At 46.5% G+C, this 27,241-nt stretch overlaps 1 protein-coding gene across 1 annotated transcript; it reads right to left on the bottom strand.

Moving 5' to 3' along the window:
* Positions 1 to 309: 309 nt before the first annotated feature.
* Positions 310 to 27,161, bottom strand: LOC121678252 (cadherin-11-like). Its single transcript, XM_042057620.1, has 14 exons — positions 27,053 to 27,161; positions 21,030 to 22,140; positions 14,999 to 15,293; positions 14,390 to 14,509; positions 13,961 to 14,128; positions 10,904 to 11,085; positions 8,591 to 8,847; positions 7,806 to 7,942; positions 6,506 to 6,627; positions 5,567 to 5,684; positions 4,792 to 5,160; positions 4,019 to 4,223; positions 2,782 to 3,181; positions 310 to 2,587 (listed from the first exon to the last, which is right to left on the bottom strand). The coding sequence occupies exons 2-14, from the start codon at positions 21,852 to 21,854 to the stop codon at positions 1,694 to 1,696; spliced, it is 4,092 nt and encodes a 1,363-aa protein (XP_041913554.1). The 5' UTR covers positions 21,855 to 22,140; positions 27,053 to 27,161; the 3' UTR covers positions 310 to 1,693.
* Positions 27,162 to 27,241: the final 80 nt, after the last annotated feature.

Below are 27,241 nucleotides of genomic sequence, written 5' to 3'. Positions count from 1 at the left end.
CCTATTAAATAGGAGCTTACAGTGATTGAACTGCTATCTGTTTTCAGTTAATTAAAATGGGATTCCAGTAAAGAGATTCAGATTGTGGCTGACTGTATCCTGACCTCTACATTCCTTGATCACACTTGATTGTTAATACACTGTGAAAGGCTATTTCCTGATGCGTAACGACAAATAAATCCACTTTTGCAGTCCTTGATCACAGTTGAATGTTGAACACATTATGAAAGGCTATCTTCCTGACACTCTCTGACAAAAAAAATCCACAGAGACAATTCTGAGACATCTCATTAATTTGTTACAGAAGATGAGAAATTTTATTTTGCCTTGAAGGTACTGACAGAGGAATGGTCTTAGATTGGATTACAACATCGGGAATAATGGCATCAGATCCAGCAATGACGGATATAAAAAGATGCAATGGTCACAGCTTATTGATTGTAAATAGATAGTTTTGCCCACTGGATGGATAAGCTTAACTGTAGCCAAAGAAGTCATGTCTCTCAGCACACCCTCTAGACTACTAATGCTTTACAGTTCAACAGCAAACTGGAGTTTTGTTTGACAATGGTCTTCATTCAGTTTCCCCTGGCCCACAAAGAAAAAGATCAAATCCATTCTGCAACATGGCATAAGCCTGTATATTTGTTTCAGTTGGTTCAAATTCTACACATAATCTGGCAATCTAAAGACAGCAACCGATACACTTCTTCCACACCATTTCCCCTCTCTCCTTCACAATTATCACAATGTCATCATTGCGTTTAAAAGATTAGTATTTACATATACACAGTACACAGTCCATATCAGAGTTTACAATAGGAAAACACAGGTGCTCTTACTACAAAATGGTCATCTTCTTGGAGGGGGTCACATTTGCATAGTGTGTCATCAATTTGACTACTGTATGAACAATTATAAGTGCCATATCTACATGCCAACTCTCGGGTGGGTCTCTTACTGAAAGCACCAGTCTGATGCTCTGTACTGAGCGATTATTAGCACAGCACAAGAAAGAGGACTGTTACCAGCGCACATTCTCCCTGCCAATATTTTGGTCACCCATGCACGAAATAGCGAGCGCGACTGCATCTGATGTGTGATTTCGAATTCGATTGTCACCGATTTAGAGCGTCATTGAGTCATCTCAGCCAGTGCGCACTCTCTCGACTTGCTCGGGGAGAGAGAATACTCTTATTAATACATCAATATTAATATGGCAGATATCCTGCATTTTTAATGAGGCCTATTTTCCAATGCAACTTGCTGGGCTCTGAAATCAATATTTCAGAAATGAGATGTCTCATAACTTTGGCTTTGAGTGCTAAAGTAAATTATTCACATTGCTGTTACAGGAGAGGTCTAGAAGTGACTGAACCTGTAACTTGTATGGTGTGTGTACCCTAACTTCTAGTGTGTGGGGGGGTGTTGCACTAGCATACCTTTCTGTGCTTGTTAAAGTCTAAAATATTCCCTTGGTCTTCAGTTGTGCACACAAGTTTTCAAAACTCTTATTGCCTTTGGAAGAACTTCACCTCAGTGCACTGTTACCTTAAATCTTTACCCCCCTTTCTTTTTTCTCTCTCCCACCCTCTCTCCCTCTTTTCCTCCCTCTCCCTCCCTCCCTCCATCTCACACACTCGCTCGCTTGCTTCACACTCTCTTTCATTTTATCCGCTTTTCTTCCTTGCCTTTAAAGTTCTATCCCCTCACCTTGATCGTCTTCCATTTGCACCCCTGTGACTGTCTGCTCCACCTTTGGTTTGTCATTAAGTCCCTTTCCCTCCGGATCTTCCGTTTCGTCTTTGTCAGATGCCTCCTCTTTCACCTCTCCGTTTTCCCTCCCTTTTTTCGCCTCCTCCTTTTCTTGTTCCCTCTCTTTGTAAATGGACACCAGCCTGTCGAACTTTGGCCCCCACTCCTCTATGCTGCCGGCGGACTCCAGCTCCGTGTCTCCCTCGCTCTCTAAAGAGCTCAGGGAGCCTGCTTGCGAGCCGCTTCCCTCCAGGCCGTACGTCTGCACCGAATCGTAGGGTGGCTGTAAGGGGTCAAAGGTTACCTGAGCCAAGCGATGCTGAAGGAAATCTCCCATCCTATTGGTCAAATCCGAGCTAGTGTTGGCGCCACCCCTGGCGGCAGCCATGCCCCTTCCCAAGCCCCACCCTTCTCCGTACCCTAACATGCCTCCAGGGAACGGCACCATTACCTGCGGGGCATAATCCCTCCCCCCTACAGCAAACACGCTCAGCATGCCCACTTTCTCGGAGTATGTCGGAGTGCTCGTGGCGGGGATCCCTGCCCCTCTGTACAGGGTTCCCTCCATTGTTCGATGTGGCTTCTCGAGCTGGACAGAGTTCTGGGTGACGTTGGTGTGGATGATATTGTCCGTGTATTTGTCAGAGCCCGTGGCCTTTGAGGACGACTCGTCGGTGGCCGTTGGCGGCACCGGTGGCAGCAGAGTGCTGGACGTGGTCGTGTCTATGCACTGGGGAGAGGCCTCCGGCTGGCTCAGGGAGGAAGTGCTGTTGTTCTCTATGCAAGAACCGTTCTGGCTGGAGCTCGTAAGAATAAGAGTTTGATCCGAGAGCTGAAAGCAAGCAAAGGAAAGTTGTTAATCACCAAGGGTATGCAGAAGAAAGATATTCAGAATGTAAACGCAAGGATTTAAGTGAAAGACGGCAGAAATGAACATTATAAGATGAACTGTCTTATTAGAGATAGGTTTGAATACAGTAACGTATACCTTCACATGCAGTTTGCGTAAATCAGCTTCCCACCCACCTGATCCTGGTGAATTATCTGGCTATCAGAGGTGGCTTCACTTCCTCCTTCACTCTCTTTGAGATTGCTGTCGGTGGACCCCTCCGCCGCCTTGTGTTCTGACCCATCCATACTACTAGGACCCGCTGGTCTGATGCAGATGGAACCAGGATCTATCAGGCCGTAGTTCCCCTGGGTCTGGATGACCAGTGTTTGATCAGTCCGGTTGCTAGCGAGACCGTAAGGCAACTTGGCCAAGTCGAGGCCTGTGTTGAACGGCCCCATGTTGTTCTTCATGACGGGCAAGGTGTGGATGCTGTAGCAGAAGCGGCCGTACATCGGGGCCGACCCCGGACGCCGAGGGTCCATGCCTGTGTTCTGGCTCCAACTGTAGGTTCTGTCCAGGTTGTGCTGGGAGTACCTGTGGGCCAGAGGCAGGCACACAGCTCAGAATCGGACTCCCATCCATTATTCTGGATGAAACATTTGCTTGGCACACACACGCACCAATATCTCAGGAGACATTGTTTCTGTCATTGCACTCAGATGTTCTTCTTGTTCCCTGACAGTATTGGTTTTAGGGTGTACGACAAAAACTGAGAAGCGTGCTTGTCGTCTATTGTGTCCCTCTGGTAAACACTTCAGTTTGGATCAATTGAACACAGATGAGTGCAGTCAGCCTTAATAGGGAAGCTCAGTTCATTTCCATTTTAATGAATGTGTTCTGCTCCATAATAGAGGAGGTAATTGTGTTTGGAAGCAGGGATTCGAGAGAATAAATAACAGTAGAATGGAAGTAATGCAAGAGTGAAAACAGGGGAAATGTATGACGTGAAAATGAGAGGGGGGGGGTTGTTGTAATTTATTTGTTTGCAGCACAGGTACATGGCCAGGGGTTAAAGTAACATGTGATGACAGGAAGGGGTGAGCTGACTTAGTTCCCCAGAGGAATGTCTTTTCATTTCATCATTGCTCTCTTTCTCTCTCTTTACCTCTCTGTGTCCCTCTCTTTTTTCCTCATTCTATGTTTTCCCTCCCTCTTTTCCTGTAACTCTCATTCTGTCTTTCTTTCTCTCCATTTTTCATCCCCCCTCTCCCTCTTATTTCTCTCCCCTCTCTCTCTCTCACTCTCTCTTTCCTCTCTCTCCTAATTGCCTTTCTTTCTCCCCCCTCTCTCTCTTTCCTCCAATCCCTCTGGAATAAAAAAAAAACATAATAATTAAAAAAAAAACCCTCAGCAGTTTTTTTTTCCACTTACATGTTCCTGCTATCCAGGAGCCGGTGGCCCTTGAGCACGCTGTGGGGAGCGCTCTTCAGCGCCAGGATGTCGAAGGCGGCCGTGTCGGCCTCCCCTCCCCCCTCGTCGTCGTAGGTGATTATGTTCTCGTGAATCTCGTCCTCCTCGGTGGTCGAGAGGACGTCCCTCTTCTGCCGGCGCAGGGACAAGGCAAGAGCTGCCACCACTGGGGGATGGGGGGAGGGGGGTGGATGCACACAATCACAGGGGGGACATGGTAATGTGATACACAACTGTAAATCATGCCTATATAAAAACATGAATTGTAATGCACCTTTCGATTATGCATGTACCCTGTGGAGTCGTAAAAAAATGATTGAGCTGCTCATATTGTGTTCATATTTTTCTGGTGAGCATGACATATGAGAACACAATACAAAATGGAGAGGAGGGGTGTGTGTGTGTGTGTGTGTGTGTGGGGGGGGGGGGGGGGGGGTTGCAGGGCGACATGGGAACAGAGAGCTGACTTCACAAACAGACGCTCCGAAACAGAAATGTGAAGTGGCACTCATTCTGCAGCCAAGAAATCACTCAGAGGACTCTCGACAACCAGACATGAGGGCAAAGGCAGGGGGCAAAGAGAGCCATGACACAAACACAGCTACAAAAACAAACCCATTGAAAGGGTTGCCAAACTGCCAGACTGAAAACCTGCCGGTGAACCTGTTGGTGAAAAACAAAAACAAAATGACACAAACAAACAAACAAACAAGAGCAAATCCGCACAAACTCACCAAGGAGCGTGGAGGCACAACCCAGGATGGCCAACATGGCGGCCGAGCTGAAACCCAGCAGCGGCGAGGTGGACGGGACGGGCAGGCACACGGTCTGTCGCTCCCACTCGGCGGCGGCGGCCGGCACTGGCGGCCTGGGCTTCTCGCCACTCCTGGCATGCCGCTTCCTCTCCTCCACCCACATGCCACCACTCAGGCACGGGCACACCACCACCGTCACCGTGGACGTGCTGCTCAGGTCGGACATCCCGTCCTGCGTGACCACGGGGACCATCAGGGTGTGCAAGGAGGAGGACGAAGAGGAGGAGGATGAGGAGGAGCTGGAGCGGGGCTTTAGGGCGGTCAGGAGCACCAGATTGGCTACAGGACCTGAGGGAGGGGAGGGAAGAGGGGAAGAGGGGGGTGGGGATACAGGTTGGGACAGGTGAGCGAAAAGGGAAAAGTCATATCACAGCAACAGAAGCACTAGCTGAGTGGTTGATGCGGCGTGTGCGTGTGTGTGTGTGTGTGTGTGGGGGGGGGGGGTGTACAGTACAAACAGGGCCCCGAGGTTTGGAGACATGAATAATAGAAGGGAAAAACGAAAGAGAAGCGAGTGCGTCTATGGATGAAGAAGAGATCTCACAAATAATTTACCGCGCCTTCAGAGTGGGGATGGAAGGAACAGGTGGAGGTGAGGAGAGAGATGGCAGAGACACAAAGAGAGACGGGGAGAGGTGGCGGAGTGGGGGGGGGGCAGGTAGGGGGGAGAGGGAGAAAGAGAAAAAGAGCCCACCTCCCCTCTCTCTGATGCTGAAGTTGAGAGCCGTGCTGGATCCAGAGGGAATGCTGAAGTGCACTGGTGAGTCACTACCGCCTTGGTCTTTATCTACGGCGTGCAGCACCTGCACTACCTGAGACACGCAACACACACGATCACACACACACACACACACGCATGTACACCAACACACGTACACGCACTCTCTCTCACACACACACACACACACGCATGCAAACCAACAAACATATACGCACACACATACATATACACATATATGAATGCACACACATACCACAGATACATACACATATACGCACACACATACATATACACATATATGAATGCACACATACCACAGATACATACATACGCATAATATGTGCATATTATGCACACACACACACACTCACACACACAAAACATAAAACACAAACACACACAAAGACATATAGGTGGGAGGACAGCAGCAGAATCAGTCAGAGTAAAACATCACGGCAGTGACATGCATTCACCAGCGCAGTGCCCGCTCCTTCCCCATCAGCTTTGGCAGCGGCAGCGGTGCTGAGATAACAAACGGTGCCAGAGAGGGAGAGAGACAGAGGGAGAGAGAGAGAGAGAGAGAGAGAGAGGGAGGGAGGACAGTCTGACAGGCTGTGAACAAGCAGCGTGTCAGGCCCAGACGTGCCGTCGCAGTCAAACGGCACTGAACCGCTAAAGAAGCTGCTGATCTGAAATCATTAAGACGGCACCCCGGTGGGCTGCAAGTGTCAGCTTCACTTGTCCATCTTTCTGGAGAAGAGTGGGAGGTTTAGACAGAAAGAGACAGAGAGAGATAAAAAGAGAGAGAGAGAGAGAGAGAGAGAGAGAGAGAGAGAGAGAGAGAGAGAGAGAGAGGAGAGAGAGAGAGAGAGAGAGAGAGAAAGGGAGAAGGGAGGGGAGTGAGAGACTTACCTGTCCAGGGCTGCTGGAGTCACACACTGCTGCAGAGTACTGCCTGTCCAACTCGGGGGCGTTGTCATTCAGGTCCAGTGTCTCGATGGCAACACCGACTCGGGTCACCTGGCTGGGGTTGTCTGAAACGGAGTGTTGCCGTTACACTGGCAGACCCTGTGACAGATTCTTACAACTAACACACATCCTTGTGTGGCGGATGTCACAACAACACTGTTATATAAGCTGGATGCTGATCATTGATGTACACTCAACATGATCTCGATGGCAAATTGTTAATGCACTGTAGTTCCTACGTCTGAAATATAGACCCAACCAGTTTTGTATATTTAATGAGGAAAACATAAAATCAATAGAAGGCAGAATCCGTTACACACCACACTGCCCAAATCAATCTGTTTTCCACCGAGGTCCCACTGGATGCTGGGCAAAACAGTCTGCAATATGTATGAGATGAACATCTGTCATCATAAACGGACGACTATTAATAGCAATATAACTTTATGCGATAAACTGCAGGGTAAGGTGAATAATCCTGAGAGCCATGTCCACTTATACCAAAACTAATGTTTACCGTCCTGTAACAATCTCATCAGATGAAAGCTCAGACTACTTGATGGTAGCAGTTCTCAGGTCTTCTTTTCATCCCCAACGTTACTAGTCCTGACTGAGCACATGGCAAATATCAGCCTAAATGGGGACTGATGCTATTTGGGGAATTCACTCAATACTTTTAAGGAGGTGGGTGGAGGCCTTGCAAAGGAGTACAACAACACGGACACAGCGAGTTCAATGCTAAACTGTTTAGTTGAGCACTGCCTGTGAGACCGCAACTCAAAGTATCTTTGGGCTGGGAATTTCCAATGTATAAAATATGGAGAAAAGAAAGTATCACCCGAGTGTCTTTTTTGCACAGTGGCACAACTTTGTTGAATACATGAATACAGAGAGGTCACTTAATCATGCTTGCCAAGTTCCGCGGCTTAACCGTTTTTCAAAATTTCCCCCCATTCAGGATGGAGCACCGAACGACCGTACAATAAACAAGGATAACAAAATCAAAACAAAAAAACCAAAAGGCATCAGGGACCCTGCTCATGAAAGAACAAAAAGCAAATCCCTGACTAAGGAAACATAGTTCTCTTTTGTCATTTGCACTTTAATTGGCTAAAGGGGAAATGTGGTGGGGAAAACACCCACACACAAAACTGTCAACAACAAAAAAAGGTTAATTTGGGGAAATGTTATTAGCATTATGGAAATCGCCCTACAGCCTGTGTGAGGTATACTGGCTAGCTACCTCTCTGTGTTGCTATGACGGTGATGTTGTGCCAGTGTTCTCTCTCCCTATCCAGCTCCATCGTCGTGGTGATGAGGCCATGGTCCGGGGCGATGCGGAATAGGGCCTCAGGGTCAGACTCGGGGTCAATGGAATACCTAAGAGGTGGGAACGAAATTGGAAAATCAAGGAGAAAGGTCACTAGAGTTCAAATGCATTTTGCAGCACCGTGTTGCACATCATATTGTTTGCGTGCCGGATATCTATGTGCAAGCGCGTGTATTTCTTTGTGCTTGTATGCTTCTGTGTGTGAGAGAGTTTACAAGGTGTTTGTAAGGTGTACTTGAAAATGTCTTGCGCAGTGTAAGCATGGGTATATGGGTGTGTGTGACACACTACTGTGTATAACAGTGCTACTGTCTATAACAGTGTACAGTACGTGTGCTCAATAATTACTGCGACTATAACATGTTGTGTATGCATATTTGTACTCTAAATGATGTATAATGCATGTGCATATGTCAGGTCACATATTCATCTATATGCAGTATATGTCAGTGTAAGTACTGTGGTGTTTGTGCCTGATGGCGTGTGTGGGGGTACACATGTGTTTGTGTGTGTGTGTGTGTGCGTGTATGTGTATGCATATTTGTATGTGTGTGTGTGAATGTGTGTGTGTGTGTGTGTGTGTGTGTGTGTGTGTGAATGTGTGTCTGTGTATGTGCGTGTATGTGTGTGTGTAATATGTGTACGTGTATTTGTGTGTGTGTGGGTGTGTATGTGTGTGTATTGGGTCAGGAACGTGCCTGATGTTGCTGCTCTGGCCCGTGTCTGGGTCCACAGCAGCCACGCGGCCCACGGCGCAAGCCGGAGGGCAGTTCTCCGTCACGTCCAGACGGTAGCGCGAACGCGAGAAGCGTGGCGGCTCATCTGCATTCAGCACGGTCACCTGGACGATGGCGCGGTCCTTGAAGGGGCCCTTCCGCAGGAAGCGAGCATCGACCGTGGGGTTCTGGACCTCTACCGTGAGAGAGTACGAGCTGCGCCTCTCATAATCCACTGCCTACAACACACACATCAACATGTACCACAGACGTACAGATTTTACAACAACACCAGACTGTTTATATACATCGTATAAAACACAGACGCATTAATGGTGAATGTTGTGAATCTTCTACCTATTTTGTGTAAGTTTATATATGTATATGTATACGATTTCAGATGCAAAAGCCTCTAAACGCCACCTCCATAAAAAATGTGATAACGATTGTGAGTGAATGCTCTTCACACATAGTATACATTAATCAAATAATTTAGCTCCAAAACTCGCCAAATACCACTCTCTTCCTGGTCTGAAATATTAATTTGTAGTCAAAAACCTATAGGAGCCTGATCAAGAATGCTCATTTAAAAGAAAAGTGGTCAGACGGATTTAGAGAGTTTCGTTTCTGAACTCTCCTCTCTCTGCTGATTTTGCATTTATAGTACATAGTATACAGCATATATATGTGCGCGTGTGTACATGTATGTGTCTGTATCTCACTATATGTTACTTTCAACGTCAGCATGAGTACATATCTGTCATGTTGCAGGGATGGTAAGATAATATATTCCCAATGCACCCAAGCTCAAAAATGAAGTAAAAGTTACAGATCATTACTTCAGAGATCATGGGCATGTGTCTTTGAATTTCCATTGCCTTAGCAGAGCCCCACTGAACACAGACAACAGAGTGGCTCTAATGTAAGTAAGAGCAACACTTAGGTTTCAAAGAAAACAAAGAACCTGGGTAGAGAAGGGTGAAAAAAGCACATTTGGGAGAACTGAGAGAATTACTTGTATCATTTCAGAAGCACGTCAGTGATGGTAGCGGTGGCAACAGCAGCAGCAGCAGCAGCAGTAGATACAGCAGAGGGGAGGGGGGCGGGGGGGTACCGCATTTCCAAAAAGAGGGATGAAAGGCTTTGCCATCAATACAAGGAGTACATGTTAATCAAAATCTCCTTTGCGCTGCCTCTCTCTTCCAGCCTGGTGCATTACTGCTGGCCGTCCTCGCCTTTCTTCTCCCTCCACTTTCACGGCTTCTCTCTGCTGTCACATCGCTCGAGTCAGTTTTTTTAACTCGTTCTCTCCCTAACTCTCATATTTGTTGCCTGTTATCAATAACTTCTTTTGTTTTTTTGACATTGTCTTGATTTGCTGTTTGTATTTCTGTTATTGTCTCCATCTGTCATTTCAACAGACATTCAAAACACACACACATTAAATATGCATACCTTTGAACACTGCAGTAAAGACAGACTGCCACAGAACCACTGTCTTTGTAAGTACTTATCAGGGCAGAAAATAGCTTACTTCTCATTTTACGCTTTAGTTATTTCAATTCAACTAAGAGGTGGGAATTCATCTTTTTTTTTCAATTAGCTTCACATGAATTCGCCAAGTTCTTTTTATGCACATTTTCAATCTCACTAGCATTGTTGTTTAAATGAACAGACTTCTGGAGGATGCGTTGTATGTCTGCTCATAAGGATTCACCACAGGCCTCCAAGAGTGACAGGTTGAGTTTTATTTTGGGCGTCAAAATTGCTCCAATGTGTTTGGTGGCAGGATATCAGCTTAACATTTCAATTAGGTGTGGAGTTGTATGAGCTATTTAATCGCCTCCTCCCTCGCCTGCCCCTTTACTCCTCTCCTCTCCCCTCCGCTACCCTCTCCCTCCTTCTGAAGAATATCAATAGCCATCTACAGAACAGTGCTCTTTATTTTTGACATTGCGAGTCATACCTTTCAAAAGCCTTTCATACCAACAGACAGACGCATAGGATGCACACATATGCACATGTATTGTCCACACACACACACACACACACACACACACACACACACGCACACACACACACACACACAAACAAAAACACACACATGCTATCATCCCACTTTAATTTAATTTTCCACACATATGCACACAAGCACGCAGACAGGCAGACAGACAGACAAATAGACACACACACACGCGCACACGCACACGCACGCACACGCACACACACACACACACACACACACACACACACACACACACAAACAGATTCCTGTTTCATTACCCTGCTGCCCACCTTGTTTAGTATGATGACAGCCTCTTGGTTTAGTCCACTGATGTTAAACGTGTCCCCTCCATCGCCATCCACAATGGAATATTCCAGCTTGGCATTCTCCTCCAGATCAGCATCTGTCGCTGAGAGATGGCCGACCTCCACCCCTGGCATGGCCAGCTCTGACACCGAGAATGACCACACACCTTATAACACAACAGAGTGCAGAAGGGTGGAGGTGGGGAGAGCGAGAGAGGGAGAGGCAGAGGGAAGAAAAGATGAAAAGAAAAACAAAGGGAAACAGTGAGCCAGGCAGGTAAAAGGTGAGCACAAGAAAAGATGAAAGAGCTTTGGCCCTACACCTGAGAAGCTGCACGTGGCCTAGTGTGTGTGTGTGTGTGTGTGTGTGTGTGTGTGTGTGTGTTTGTGTGTGTGTGTGAAAGATTCACTCATGTGTTAGCATCCCAGTTTATGTCACAAACACGGACCCTTGATCATTAGTGCGTAGACTGAGCTGGAGGCAGCAGGGGGGGGCGGATGCTGGTTGGTTTGATTTACCCAGGGCAATCTTGTCAACTAATAAGTCACGACCTTCATTAATGCAGTACAGAAGAGGGAGATATAAAGGCTAATAAAAGTCCATTGCACTCTGGGAATACAATATGGCTGGAAGAGCTGTATATTAACAGTGCATACAACAACAGAGAGAGCGAGAGCGAGAGAGAGAGAGAGAGAGAGAGAGAGAAAGATGGGCTGTGAGAGGAGGGAGAAAGATAGTAAAACCAGAGAGTGCGACAGTCAGAGATTGAAAGAGGAGGGGAACGTGTGAGCGAGAATGAGAGATAGAGCAAGGGAGGGGGCAACAGGGAAAGAGAGAAAGAGAGAGACAGACAGAGAGAGATGTATTGTATGTCTTGAAGCGTTATTTTCTGCAGAGATTTTTTTCGCTGTCTACTGAAGCAGAAAGCGCTGAACTTTAGATGAAATATTAATAGAATGGATTAGAGACTCCCTAGTATGGGAAGAGACTGATATTATCCGTCTCTGTTTTTCAGTGGGGGGGGAAAGACGCCTGACTGACATTCAGACGGAGAGACCTGGCAATTAGTCAACACTCATTACCCTCTTCATAATCATCGCCTGTGCCACCCTCGTCGCTGCAGTCACCATCACCATCACCATCATCATCATCCTAGTCATCATCATGAGAGTTATCACTTTGATCTCGGAGATAAAAAAAAACACACAGCGAGCGAGACGAAAAACGAAGCAGATAACATCCGTCATTCGGCTAATTACTTTGAGCAGTGTGGGACGCTGGAAGAGAGAGTAGTGTTCACGGGGAGACGACGTCCAAAGAGGACTTTTCTCCACCACGGGAGGGTGCAGTCATCAGGAGTGATGTATAGTTTCAATTAATGAGCTGAAATGAGGGCTCCTATTAGAGTTAGGCCCTCTGATAACCCCTGCGGTCATGCATGCTGGCGATCGAATCATTACGAAATCTTTTCAGGAACTGGACAAACTGATTACACACACAAACACACACATGTACACACACACCCATGCACACATGCACACACACATACACACACGCACACATACACACACACACACAGACACACACACACACCACACTCACACATACAAACACACACACACTCATCCACTCAACACCCCAGTATGCTTTTAGCACTTTGGGGGAGAGGCTCGGTCCAGGCTCGGGAGAGGCAGAGGACAGCTGTATGTGGGTCACTGAGCAGGGTTCACGTCCGCAAGACTCTTGATCCATAAGAAGTAGGCAAGTTGGAGTGTCTGTGTTTGTGTGTGTGTGTGTGTGTGTGTGTGTGTGTGTGTGTGTGTGTGTGTGTGTGTGTGTGTGTGTGTGTGTGTGTGTGTGTCTGTGTGTGACGGGCAGTGTGTGTGTGGGGGTTGGTACTGGTGATATGGCTTCCAGCAGGGCAGAAACTGACACCTGCTATGACACCAGGCTGAGGAGATGACAGCGCGCTCCACACGAGCCCGCGATGCATGAGCGACGCCCGGGCCGTGCTCACAGATCACACGCACGGGGACATCCCTCACATGTGTGCCTCCATGTCTTACATCCCCCCAACATGCGATGACATTTACTGCACATGGACATCCAAACGGTGCCTCGGGGCGATAATTACCACTCAGGGATCCTGACTTTTTGCTTGAAGGGCCTGGCGACATGACTGCATCAATATTGAATGTGTGTTTCTTGTTAGCACTTCCTGGATACATGCTGGTGGTAATGGCTGACTAAGCTGTTCCCTTTCATTTACTGTTACAGAAGCCTGTGTGGGCTCGTGCTCCCGTTTGCACACTCATGCTCATTCATAGTCACATGAAAAGGCAATCTACCAAAAAATGCTGTCATTCCAAGAAGGGGCTAATTGGAGTTTCTTGGGGTTTTTTATGTTTGTTGTTTCCCTGACGCTCTTTCCGTTGCAGTGTGTGTATATGTGTGTGTGTGTGTGTGTGTGTGTGTGTGTGTGTGTGTGTGCGGTGTACCCATGTGATGCTAGACAAAGCCACGGCTTTCTTGTCACAGCCCAGGGATGAATACGCTGATTAGTATAGCAGCCTCGAAATGTACGCATAATGAGGCAGCCTGGAGAATGCTAACTGCGCAACAATAATGAAGCACTGTTCCCGTTTGTAGTAAAATAAATGCTTCATTTCATACAACTCCGGACTCTTTGGAGAGTACCCTCGGAGAGATGGAATAATGCATTCACACAATGACACTTCGGGAAAGGAGTGAATGAGAGAGAGAGACAGAGAGACAGAGAGAGAGAGAGAGAGAGGAGAGAGAGAGAGAGAGTGCTCTCTTTGACAAAGTACGTGGGGGAAAATAGGCAGTGGAACCGAGGGAGTCCATTACCAAAGGTTACATCATGCTGATACGGAGACACACAGCAGCCTCGCAAACACAAATAATGCGCGCGCGAGAGAGAGAGATGACGAAAAAACTGGCACAAAGGAGAAGCCATTTTGACGTTTTAACGTGAGGGGGAGGCAGGTGCAACAGTCCCCCCGGAAGAGGACACTCACTGTGAGCGAAGCGCGGAGGGTTGTCGTTGACATCGCTCAGATAGACGGTAACGGTGGTGGTGCCCGTCAAGCCCCCCTGGTGGCCCCCCATGTCTCGGGCCTGGAGGACGACGTGATACTGGTCCTGCGTCTCCCTGTCCATCTCCGGCACAGCGGTGCGGATGATACCTGCAGAGCCAGAAGAGGAGGATGAGGAGGATAAAAACGGAAGAGAAAAACCTCTTTCACCAACTCTTACTGTGATCTTCTAAAAGCGCTGTGAATATCCGGCGAAAAAGAAGCAGTGGGGGATGTGACAGCCTCATCCATCTGTGTCAGTTTTATCAATTGGTACAGAAATCAACGTGCCGACGTGCGTCTAAAGATGTGTTCGCTGTGCTGTACACGTGGATATTTTTGTCAGGGGAGAAACAGGAACAGGAGGCCCACCTGTCTGCGGATCCACTGAGAAATACTCATGGCCGTGAACGAGAGTGTACACCAGCTTAGCGCTGTTCCCATACGTAGGGTCATCTGCATCTGTTGCTGTCACCTGGATTACAGATGTGCCTGTGAGACAGAGAGAGAGAGATATGTAAGGGATAATGGACGATGCGGTTCATGAGCTTTCAAAGAGGAAATACAGCCACAACGCTGGGCTAGAGAGATGGATAGATATACGCATGAAAGGAAATAAAAAAGACAATAAGATCATAGATGGATGTGGTTGATACAGATAATTCATGCCATATAGCCATTGCAATGCTTGTGATTTGTTCTAATGAAAACTGACTTGGTAAACATTTTAGACATAATTAGGGTGGGTTTCTGGTATGTTCTTTGCAATGCTGCAATGATTAATGAAGTAGTTGTCAACTATTGAATTAATTACCAATAATTTGAGAATCAATTAATAAAGAAATAGAGTTCTGCCTCCAGCTTTCTTTACTCTCCAATGACAGTAAACTCAACATGTTGTGTGGCATGCTGACAAAATGAATAGACCTAACAACTAATTAGTTGCAGCCCTGGCTGGCTGTAATAGGAGGGCAGCCGTACCGATGTTGGCCATCTCCGGTACAGTAGCACTGTATGGCCCATCCAGAAACAAGGGCGGGTTGTCATTGATGTCCTGCACACGGATGATGAACTGCGAGGATGGCTCCAGGGCACGTCCAGTCTGATGGTCAGTCGCCGTGGCGATGAGACGATACTGGTCCTTCTCCTCGCGATCCAGGGGCTTTGTGACATGAATGTTGCCCGTCCGCCCATCAATCACAAACACAGACCCGGCCCCTTCCCCTTTCAGAGTATACTTTGTGCTGCCATCACCTTTGTCCACACTTGAGTGAAGCTTTGGAAAAGAGACAGCAGGGGAGAAAAAGAGAAACGAGAGAGTGAGAAAGACAGAAAGGAAAATGAACAGAGGAGGCATCACCGAATCGATCCCCTCAATTAGGAGCGCCAGACAAAATCGAACAATCTATAAACCCTAAATAATAGTGGACTAAACCTTGGGGCTTCGCAAAAGTGCTGGAGAAACTTTAAAGGGACACCAGGCAAGCCTGATGCTTTTTCTCTACGAAACTCCCCCTCGCTCGGTCTGAAGCTCTTTTCCTTTTCTTTGCGTCTTCTGTCAATGGTTTTCGCTGCTTCTTCGCAGGCTCTGCCATTATACACACGTTTGCAACAATCTCTAGCGTTTCGTTAGCCTCCCTCTGTGCTGTAAACTGATCCTGCTTCGGTCGGCGGGTAGGATACACCGAACTTGCAAGTGGGATATTCTTCCTACAGGCAGTAGGGGCGGGCGAGAGAGCCTTCATTCGCCCCGTAATGAGTCATTTAACCATATACCGACTTACGAAGATGATTAATTAACACGAAAACGTTGCCTGGTGTCCCTTTAATTTGAGCATTTAATGCACTCAAACGAACAGAGCGGAAAGTTCTGGAAACTTTTCAGCTTTGAGACGTGCTGTCCATCCGGTCCAGCCCACAGTGAAATGCACCAGGTGTGTGGAGACCAACTGGGACCTCCGTGAGTGATGAGGCATGGCGCTAATTAACTCACTGGACCAGGCCGGCCACTAGGGGATTGTTTGGAACATGAACACACAAATGTAGAGAATCACCCTGAAACACTCAGGTGTGGCATCATGTACACAGAACACACACAGGACACAAACACAAACCCCACACACGTGCACATGAACAAACACACACACACACATGCATGGACACACATACACACATGCTCATGTGCACACTCTCACACACAGAGAAAAACACACGTGTGGGTGGCACATGGAATTGAAATCACATACACACACATTCTGACAGCCTGCACATCCATCTGTGTATCTCTCCAACTCTCTTTCTTTCCCTCTCTCTCTGTCCCTCTCTCTAACTCTCCTCTTTCTTTCTTTCTTTCTTTCTTTCTCTCTCTCTCTCGCTCTCCTCTCTTTACCTCTCTTCATCTGTTTGCCTCCATGTTTTTGCTCTCCATCTGCCTGCCTCTATCTTTTCCCCTCTCAGTTAGTCTGTGTCTCCGTCTGTCCGGAAGATTCCACTCCTCATTCTCTCCAGGAGACTTGCCATCGCTCTCCCCCTCCTACCCTAATGTAGCGCTTGGCTCCATCTTTGTGGCAGTCTCTCTACCTCTGTCGTATATGTGTCAGACAGTCCACTCCACTAACATCCTCTCCTCTTTCTTCTCCCCCTCCTCCATCCTCCCATCCTTCCTTCCTTTCTTTCTTCCTTCCCTTGCTTTGCTAGCATGGGAGGCTGCTGCATGTTGGGGGAATTAAGATCTTGCTGCTGAGCTGGGTCAGGCTAAAAGCCCACGGACAGGGAGAGAAAGCTGAGAAGATTACACAGCCCTCAGCCTCAGCTCACTCTCTCTCTCTCTCTCTCTCTCTCTCCAAGCTGAGAATCTCAACTCCTCTCACCCACAGCCACACATGCACATAGACACACATACGCACACACACAAACACACACACACAACACAACACAACACAACACAACACACACACACGCACACGCACAAACATGCACAAAGCCACATACACACACCCACACATTCACACAGACTGACACACGCACACAGACACACACACTGACACTCACATGCACACATTCACACTGACACACATGCAATATTCCTCTCTCATGCACTCTCTATCAGTCTCACACACACACACACACACACACACACACACACACACACACACACACACACACAACCTCCCTTTTTCTTTGTTTCTTTCTCTCATGCACACATACGCATGCACGCATGTGCACGCGCACACACACACACACATTCACAGACAGACAGACAAACACACAAACGCACATAGACAGACACACGCACACACACTCGCACGCACACACACACACACACTCAACCCCCCTGAGACTGACTCATGCGCTGCACTGCAGACCTCCCCCCAAAAAAAAAAGTGGAGACATAAGCAGTCCATCCAGCCGGCGCCCGAAGCCCTGTTCGCAGTAACGGAAGATGGCATTTCTGAAATTTGACTGAGTAGTGCGGTCTTCCTGCATCTCCTGTCCTCTCCAGTGGCTCTCTCTTTCTCTTCCCCCTCTCTCCACGCTTTATGGCCACCTGGCTATCTCGGGCGCACAACAATCTCAGCATCACAGGCTCCACACACACAGACACACACAGACACACACAGACACACACACACACACTGTAATGTGACAGCACGTATATTTAGATCAATGGATTAGCTGGATAAAAAAATCTCTTCATTTACATGCATCAAACTGTTTAGCAGGCTATATGCAGGGGGGTGGGGGATAAATGGAGTATTAGACAGTGGAAGCTACATGTGGTATTTGCAGATGCTGTCACCAGGCTTGGCACTCGGCAATGTGTGTGCAAGTGTGTGTGCATGTGTATCTCTCTCTCTCTTTATCCCTCTCTCTCTTTCTCTGTGCATGTGTCTCTGTGTAAGTGTTTGTGTCTGTTTGTTTCTCTCTCTCTCTCTCACTCTCTCTCTCTGTGTGTGTGTGTGTGTAAAAATGGTCTGACTTCTGTGGGAGGATGAGAAGCCAAAGAGAAGTATAGGGACTAAAATGGAATCTATTTCACAGTTCATCAGGTGGAGACTCATTAGTGAAAAAGAACAACGGCAGAGGAGATGAGGATGGCTGATGAGGAGTATGGTCATATTTGACTTATGCTAAATAAATCAATAAATTAATAATTTAATCTCCAACTACAAGAATAATATGACTAATAACACAAGTTCTGATACTAATCGAGTAGTAGCCTAACAATAATAATTATTATAATGATAAAAATTATTCTAGTATCTTTATGATGTTGCTTAAATAATTAATTGAAATATAAATTATTACAGGAAAAAACTACATCAGGAGGGAAAGGCTTTAGGTAACAGACAGGTGGGAAGATGCTATTTTTATTCTCCCCAACCTCACCTTGCATTCACTTAAGACACTGGGGGCCCCCCGATTCAGCTTCCCAGCGCAGTTCAAGGTGAAATGCCCATGCATGTTTCATTCTCTTAATGTTCTCGCCTCTTTAAAAAGAGCCATTTGCCGCTCCAAACGGAGGATATGCAGCACCTTCAAAGCCAAGGGGTCACAGTGAAGACCATTTCAGTGAGGTTACATGGCTCGAAGGATTCACATGACTGATCTCAGGATAGGGCTAAGATGACCTAGCTTTGAGTCAGGGAGAGAACACTTTGCTGCCAGATTCCCTGAGAGAGACACACAGCAACTCTATACCCTTGTGTGTGCGTTTGTGTGTGTATGTGTGTGTGTGTGTGTGTGTGTGTGCTGTGTAGGTATGGAGGCGACCACTGAAGCTCTCTGTGGCCCTATGCGTCCGCATTAAAACTGTGAGTCACAGTGTGTATCATGGCCCTCCAGTCATCATGTGTTTGTCCCGCTTGCTTGTGCATATTTTCCCGGCCAATCCCAGGTGGTGAGACGTCATCATGTTCTTGCAGCCTTTTCTGCCCTTCGTGTGTTCATGGTCTGCGGAAGAAGTCACTGTAGCAGCCAGCCTGAGAGCCCCTTTGCATGATGCGTGGGAGTTAGCCAAACGTGTCAGCGTGCATGCTAATTTGTTAAGGCTAGCTGGATCTGGCAGGATGGGGGGTGGGGGGAAGGAGGGCTGGTTAGCCCACTGAAAGACTCAGGCGTGCCAGTTTACAGTGGGGAGGAATCACTCAGACATGGCCAAAGAGAACAAAATGCTAAAAAACGCTAACTCAGGATGCTAGGGAGATAAACACATGCCTAGTAGATACGCTTGCTCAGTATATCCCTACTGATCCCTCCCCTGCTTATCCTGTCTGTGTCTTGCTAAGAGTTTTCCTTTCACTGCCAGCCCAAAACACACCTTGGGATGCCTTGTTTCTTCTGCCCCGGGGATTTGTGGTAGAATAAAGTGATGACTTAACTCCTGTAACCCCTTCGATTTTCCCATCACCGCGGTCCATAACTCCCTGCCTCCACTCCACTTTCTGCTCAATTTTTCAAACCAGCCTTCCCCCCCATCTCTCAGCCCCTGCCTCGACCTCTCGCAGTCCAACCTGCTCTCTGTGTGCTTACAGTTTCTTCACATTTGCCTTGAGTCCTCAACAGTCTCCTCAGACGTTCTCTGTTTTGCTCATCCTCCACATTCTCTGTCATCTGTTATGCTTTTCTGACTCTCCTCTCCCACTCTTTCTCTCTCCTTCCATCTCTCTTTCACTCTCTCTCTCTCTCTCTCTCTCTCTCTCTCTCCCTCCCTCTGTTTCTCTCTCTCTTAGTTTCTCTAATTGCTCACTCAGTCCTGCTGTGCATCAGCCCATACGGTAAAATATTTTCACTGTGGGGATGAAATTAATCCAGTCCATATGAACAAAACAGAAAAGGGAAAAAAATGTTAGAAATTATCTCTGATGAAGTTCCCAGCAGGCTACTCCCACTCCTCCTCTTCTTTTTCTCTTTCCAAACCAAACCAAAATGCCCTCCCCCTCCCCACCTCCGTCCTTCTCTCTCTCTCTCTCTCCCTAAGTCATCTTCACACTTTCATTTGCAGTGTTATTTTCATCTTCGGTCTGTGCATATCTCCCCTTTGGTTCCCCACTACTGGGGATTCTCCGCTCCACTCATTCAACAGACTCTACTTTTATCCGGCCTCTGAAAGCCCCCGCATCCCTGCAATACCCCCCTCCTCCAACCCCTCCAAGCATGTTGATATATCAAGTTAAGCCCACTCTCAGATCACAGCTCAATAAAACGATCCTAAGCAATCTGTGTGATACAAGGCTGTTACGAGGCCCTGACATCACCGCTCTGATGAGCAAAGTGCTTGGGAGAGCCGTGAAATCTCTGGACAAACAATGAATAAATAAATAAATAAATAAATAAATAAATAAATAAATAAACACAAAAACGCAAGCTATTTCCCCCCCACCTGTATCTTCACACAATGCCAAACGGGAACAAACAAACAGGCATAAATCTCAGCCTACTGGATGAGTCCCCCCCCCCCCGTAACGATATGTAGGCATACAGTCCGACAGCCAGGAAGAAGAATTAAAAATGTATAAGGCATTCACAACGCTGGTAAGATTCCAAACAGCTTAAAATACAGTAGGCTGCTCCACTGACTTGGCAGGAGTCCAAGCCACAATTGCAGCTAATACGATCCATCAACAGAGCTTGTTTCTCATCTGTGTACAAGTTGCTTATGGGTATCCACAAGGCATGTAATTGGATACACTGCCATGCCATATCTACATATAAATCAGTTTATTTTTTTCCCTTGCCATACACTGAGTTTAGTGGCATAGTGGGACCAAACTAATCAAATAGCCACGATTTGCTTGTTATTACATTTTTGAAATACAACTCATTTTCCACTTCCCCTGAGAGCTTCCCGCGGAAGTCCTGAAAATGAGTTTACGCACTTCGATTATGAAGTCATAAAATATTACCACTGCTTTTTCGCTGAAACTTTTACACCTCCCCCAACTCGAATAACACACTCCATCACGTTTACTGCCATGCAACCAGACAGCAGGAAAGACACAGTGGGTCTTACCCGCCCAATCAGCACTGGCTCCGGCCCGCTGTACTCCTCAATCACGAAGAACTGGTTCCAGATCCAGCTCCTTCGGCCTCGCGACCGGGGTTGCCCCTGGCCACTTCCTTCGCCCGTCCCCTCAAAGACCATGCCCCATCCACTGTGGCCGCTGTCTGTGGGCGAGGGGCCCACCCAAGGGCCGACGGTCTCCTCGCCATCATTCCCACCCACCTCGGGCCGCAGCCGGAGAACATGGCTGCCTGTTGCCGTGGCATCTCCGTGCGCCCCGGTATCCGAGAGGATTTGGGGTGTTGCAAGGACATCATCGGCTAATCCACTTTGACTTGCTGATGTATTATAACCCAGCGTGCCTCCCGAGGCCCCTTCCACCGTGGCGGGGGACGCTGGGGTGTCTCTGATTTGAAGGACGGCGCCTGGAGGTCTCTCTGATTGGGTCGGACGCGGGCTCTCGTTTGATGTTTCATTGTGAGGTGCGGAGTGTGCACGGGCAGGGGATCCCAGAGAGCTGTCCGCGCTGCCTGACAAAAGCTTAGCTCGCGCCTCAATTTCACAGGCCCTTGACTCCACTTCCACCCCGGGGCCGCGACTGGTCGAGTCTTTCAGATGTGCCGAGAAGTTTTCATTTTGTGCGGCGCCTAAACCTCTTAGTTCGGCCCGAGTTTCCAGTCGCTCAGCCTCAGTCAATGGCGGCTGCTGCGGCACGCGAGAGAGGGAGCGCTTGCTCGCGGCTGGGAGCACTGAGCCGGCGCCCCCGACCTCCGAACACATAAACAGGCCAACAAGAAGCAGCCGAAACAGCAGCAGCGCCGCTGGGGAGGTCATAGTACAAGGCTGTCTCACTTATCCAGCAGGATGGCTACAGGTGATGCAATCAGGCGGCGCCGGGTGATGACTGGCTGACTCCCTCTTTCATCCTCGCTCCCGCGTCTCTTTCCTGCCGCTGTTGCTCTCTTCCTGGGATCTCATCCTAATTCCCTCACACAGCCCATGGATCATTAAGGTTTGATGGTACCTCACCTCCCTTCTTTGGATTTCCTCTATTTTCTCACCCATAAACGTTCATACGGTGCACATAAGCTGAGGGACTCCCATCGTTTTCAGTAGAACCCTGAAAGGAGAGATAATTGGATGACATGATTAGAGTAATCAGCTTTGTCTTTAATTAGGTGAGGAAGTAGAGCTTATGAAGACAGTCAAAAAAAGATGTAATTTCATGGTACACTAATTAGAGTCTACGGACTGTTGTTAATATTTAATGTTGTTTTTTTGTGTAATCATGATCAAGTGTACCAGGCATTTTTGAATTTGCCCTCAGGATAAAAGGAATCTACCAGTAGATATGAATGGGAAGGTTTGGTCCCATTTCTGTTAACAGTCACATATAAGTAAGTAGCCTTTAATAACTACACTTATTCATTACAGTGTACTCGCACATGTAATAAGTAATAGGTCTACAATACTTATTACAGTGTACTTGCATAAATACTAGTATACATATAATTACATTTACCAACCCAAACACCGACTCAATGGCAAATTGTATAATGATAATTTCATAAATAGCATGAATGTGGTCATGTTTTGCCTGTGGTACTTTTCATGTTGAATGTAGTCCAATAAGGCATAGTTGTACAAGCTGTTTTATACAGAAAAACAAATTCCCCCATCTCATTCACGTTAGAGATCAATAGCACAGAATATTAGTTGCCACTGTAATCTCCTTAGTGAAGTATGAAATTATATAAAAAAAGGCAAAAACAAATAAAGGCTTTTCACGCCAGTACAACATTAATTCCTTCAAGAATACTAATGCACTCTATTGTTATGCATGGCTGGCACAAACAGCTGTTTTCTTAACAACCTTGATGCAGTCATAAATGATTAAATGCTGGTGATATGTGATTGTTTATTTCATGGCAAATTGCAATTAGACTACATTAAAAATACATATTGACCATGAGATGCGCTCGTGTCAAGCACCATACAATGAATATTTGATACAAAGTCTCTGAACCTGAAATGGACACACCATTTAAGTCCTGCAGATTTAAGGAAATTGTGCGTTGGATAAAAGGTACAGCACATGCAGTTAAAAGGCCTTTACATTATTTTTCTGAAGTGGCAGTCGTTCTGTAGTACAGAATGATTAGGAATAAATGAGGTTAGACTGGGCAATAGATCTATAAGATGAGAGAAGACCATGACCCAGCACTTGGGTTGAAGAGGTTCTCTCTTTAGAGAATTCACTGTTGTGCAGCACTTCAAAGGGGTCAAATACTCTCTCTCCATCAGCCTATATAGGGAGGAATGTGCCCTCCAGAAAAATGGCCTGTTTCCCGTTTACTACAAAGCAGAGGTAAGAGGGGATCTCCCTAGGGTTGATTAATTGGACCCATAAATGCTTTAATTAATTTCTACCCTTCTCGCCCAAAAGTTTAACGATCAGAGGTTCGTTAGCAGTAGAGTCATGTCTGAGCCATCGATCTTTGAAGCCTGATGCGATGAGAGCTGTCGCCAACTTAACGAGACTGAAAATGTACAATTATAATTCATCCCTTATCCCCTGCCCATCTCGCCCTTCCACTCATCACTCTCTCTCTCTCACACACTCGTTTTTGTCCTGGCCCTTTCTCTACCCCTTTTTGAGAGGTGTACAGGGTCACCTGCCCCAGATTTAAGGGACAGTCAGAGACTTATTTGAAACAATTCAGCTTTTATTTACTAATTAATGTTTTTATTAATCTCTTTGACCTAGAGGAGACACAATGTACGTATAGAGAGGAGAGTGACTGAGGGAAAGACTCGGAACATCCAACGGCGACCAATGTACGTGTGCTTTCAAGACGTTCACTAAATATAGTAACGCTAAAAAGCTTCATTAATGATAACAATCCAAGTGGTCAGTTCTCTGTCGGCCATTAGACTTTCTAATCCTTTTTCTTTGTTCTGCTGCCTCTCACTCCAGATAACAGCAAGAGGGGGTTTCTTTGACAAGGATTATGTGAGTCTAGACTAAACTGATGGTTTTTAAATGGGTCTCTTAAAAGTTAATATTGATATTTTTACCCTTGGAATATTATGACACTATTAGGGGCATTGAGGGTATAGTACAAGAACAGACAGAGATACACATCACAAATCAATCAAGAAATCAATAATTGACCAGCCGCCATTTCTTTATCAGTAATAATGCTCTGTAATTACCCATTTGGAGTAAGTGAGAGAGGGATGGAAAGACAGGAGAAAGGGAGAGTGACAGAGAGGGCGAAAGAGAGGGAGAGATTGCTTTGTTTATTGCAATGCTTGCCTTTGATACAACAATTATTTACGCGGAACACAACTGCAACTCACAAGTCATTACTGTTTCTGTCTCATGTTAAACTTCCTTCCAGATACATTATAACAAACCCTTAATGGATTCCAACTACCGCACTTGTATGCTCACACAAATATCCTGTACCTCCATGCATATGATTCATAATTGATTTACTTTCTCTGATCTGAACATCTACAGACAATTAAAACAGCCTCAGTTTTAGAACAGAATCCGTTAATTAGAAGACAAACGAAGTGAGCTTCAGTCTTATGCAGATCCACCGGTGTACTCATCTGTGCCTAACTGATCCATACTGGGGTATTTACCAAAGGGATGTGAAACGATACAAACTTCCATTTATTTTCATAATTTGTCCTACTTCTTTTTTTCCAAAACTTCGCCTGGGAACAAAGAAAACATTTGGAGCGTTTGATCATGAGACATTTTGTTTACTTTGTTGCCCGATCTCCCCTTTCACTCTGCAATTCGCCTGCTACTCATCTCCCTGCTCTTTTCAGCGGGGAGACAACTGTGAAGGAAAAGGATAATGCTGTCTTCTCCACAGCACTTAAGCTCACATTAACACCATCTCATCAATATTAAAACAAATACCCCTCTCCCCCATCTCTCCCCCTCACAAACCATGTTCTCAGTTTCTTCTCATCTTTACCCCATTTCATCTCTTTTTCTCCCTCTGATGCTCTCAAGCACCACCCCCCCCCCCCTCTCTATTTCTCTGCCTCCATGGCACATACACGCTTCTTTTTCTCCTCAGCTCGGCACGTGTGTGCTTCAAGTTGGGTTTGGGGTCTATCATGTAGTGTGGTTGAAAAGAGGGCCCTGGCCTCACATGTGCATCATACTGATGAGACGTGCAGTCCGGGAGAGGTGGAGGTGGGTAGGAAGAGAGGGAAGCAAAGGGAATACAAGAGTGATAAATGACGACATGCCATTGAGAACGTGTGTCTGTGTGTGTGTGTGAGAGAGAGAGAGTTGGAGGCAGAGTTTATGTGTGTGTGTGTTGTGTGTGAGTGTGTGTGTGTGTGAGAGAGAGAGAGGGAGGCAGACAGACAGACAGACAGAGAGAGAGTGTAGGTGGGTGAGAAAGGGATTGTGAGACTGTGTGTGTATATGTGTGTGTGTGTGTGTGTGTGCACGTCTGCCTGCGTGTGTGTGTGAGAGACAAATAAATAGCAAAACAATGAGAGATGAGTTTGTGCGAGAAGAAGGACTGAGAGAACACGAGAGCGAGAAGAGAGGCGATGCGATGTGAGAGATGGTGTCGGTGATTCACGAGTGCCAGCTCAGAGAAGGACGATGAGTGGCCGCACACTTCCAAATGGCAAATCGTTGTTTCAAACGAGATGCTCTTAAAAATAGCCCACTTTTGCATGCCAGACATCTCAAGTGTGGTCAGACAGCAATGGGAACAGAACAACTGAGGGAGAATAGGGTGCCCATCCATTTAATACATTCTCAATAGGTATTTACAATCTGTCATTATGCATTCTATACAGACACTTAATTCAATCTTAGTCACACCGAAGGGCATTTACTCAATATGCCTAAAAGTCCATTATCTCCTTGACATGCTCCATCAATATCTGTAGGGGAGAGCTATCAGTCTTGTTTAGTTATCACTGAAATCATTATTTTAATGGGTTAACATCAGTTTCATTTAAAGCTGTTTAACCATAGGCTATATATGAATGTCACACTATTTCTGTGAAACAGAACAAGAAGATTAAATAGGCCAGTCATTATAAGAAAAAAAACAAACATTTTACGCTCTTATGCTTGGTCACACACACACATACACACACACACACACACCAAAATACGCTTTAAAGCTGTTCATTAACATAACATAGACACATTGCCTTCAGCCCACACTACAGCCTCGTCATGTCAGTGAACGCAGTGCGCGCGGTGACCCATCTGACTCGAGCGTTAATGTGATTTATACACATGGACTAACTGTAATAACTAAAGCTTGCCAATGTGCTCTGCTGGCAAAACGATGCCGCACGCTTAACTTTCAGTGAATCTCGTGCACATCCGTATGAGACCCGCGCGGGCTGCAGGTGAGCGCAGAACGCGTTCTCATGGAACCCGGTAACCGGTGCGCCGAGGCATTTTACCATCACGTTGGCACCATCTGTCAGAGCTTTTTGTGCGGTTCAGCCAACTGGAACATCTACAAATTGTTCTCTCTTGATGAATCAGTTGGATGGCCAAGAGAGGATTTTTATGTCTCTATTTTCGTTTCGGGAATTACATTAAATATATCCAGCAAACAATCTTGAGAGCAGCTGTTCCGATCCCAAAGGCAAAATTCTCACCACATGACCGTTCTATCTTGAATAAGCTCTAGCCCTCTGCAAACCCTCGACGTTTATATAGAAAAGCAACAAACCTAATGTTTATGAGACAAATGCGATACCACTAAAAGACCCAAAGGATAACCGAAATGGGCTATTCAATAACAGCAATTTACTGTTTTATTTACTGTTTTATGCGCATCGCGTGCAATTATGCTTGACAAGAATTTACTCTCGACTCTCGTCGAAGAAACAATGTGGTCTAAGTTTGAAGGCTGTGGCGACACAACGACTCAAAATAAAACCAATAATTAACCAGCAGACTGAGCTAGTATTTTTTTGTAAATAGCACATATTACTGACATGCTTAGAGGCTACCTTACCCTATGTTGACTATCTTGCGCTCCTCCGGTGTTTATCCTACTCTTGGTTTGAGGTCGACGAGATCCAAAATGCGAGTGAATTGACTGTCGTCTCTCTCTCGCTCACCCTCTCTCAAACACACACGCGCACAGACACACGCACTCTCCCCCCCCTTCCTTGCATGCATAGCACTTCTTACCCCTTGCCCT

This window comes from Alosa sapidissima, chromosome 12, assembly GCF_018492685.1.
Source record: "Alosa sapidissima isolate fAloSap1 chromosome 12, fAloSap1.pri, whole genome shotgun sequence".
NCBI lineage: Eukaryota > Metazoa > Chordata > Actinopteri > Clupeiformes > Clupeidae > Alosa > Alosa sapidissima.
The sequence above is the reverse complement of the archived record's forward strand: the minus strand, read 5'-3'. Positions and strand labels throughout refer to the sequence as shown.

Bases quoted from the DNA above. Each gene is read 5' to 3' on its own strand.
- LOC121678252 (XM_042057620.1), bottom strand. From the start codon at position 21,854: ATGACCTCCCCAGCGGCGCTGCTGCTGTTTCGGCTGCTTCTTGTTGGC. The intron at 15,294-21,029 runs GTAAGACCCACT...TCTTTTCCAAAG, and splicing joins AGCCAGTGCTGATTGGGCGG to CTTCACTCAAGTGTGGACAA. The intron at 5,685-6,505 runs GTAAGTCTCTCA...TGCGTGTCTCAG, and splicing joins ACTCCAGCAGCCCTGGACAG to GTAGTGCAGGTGCTGCACGC.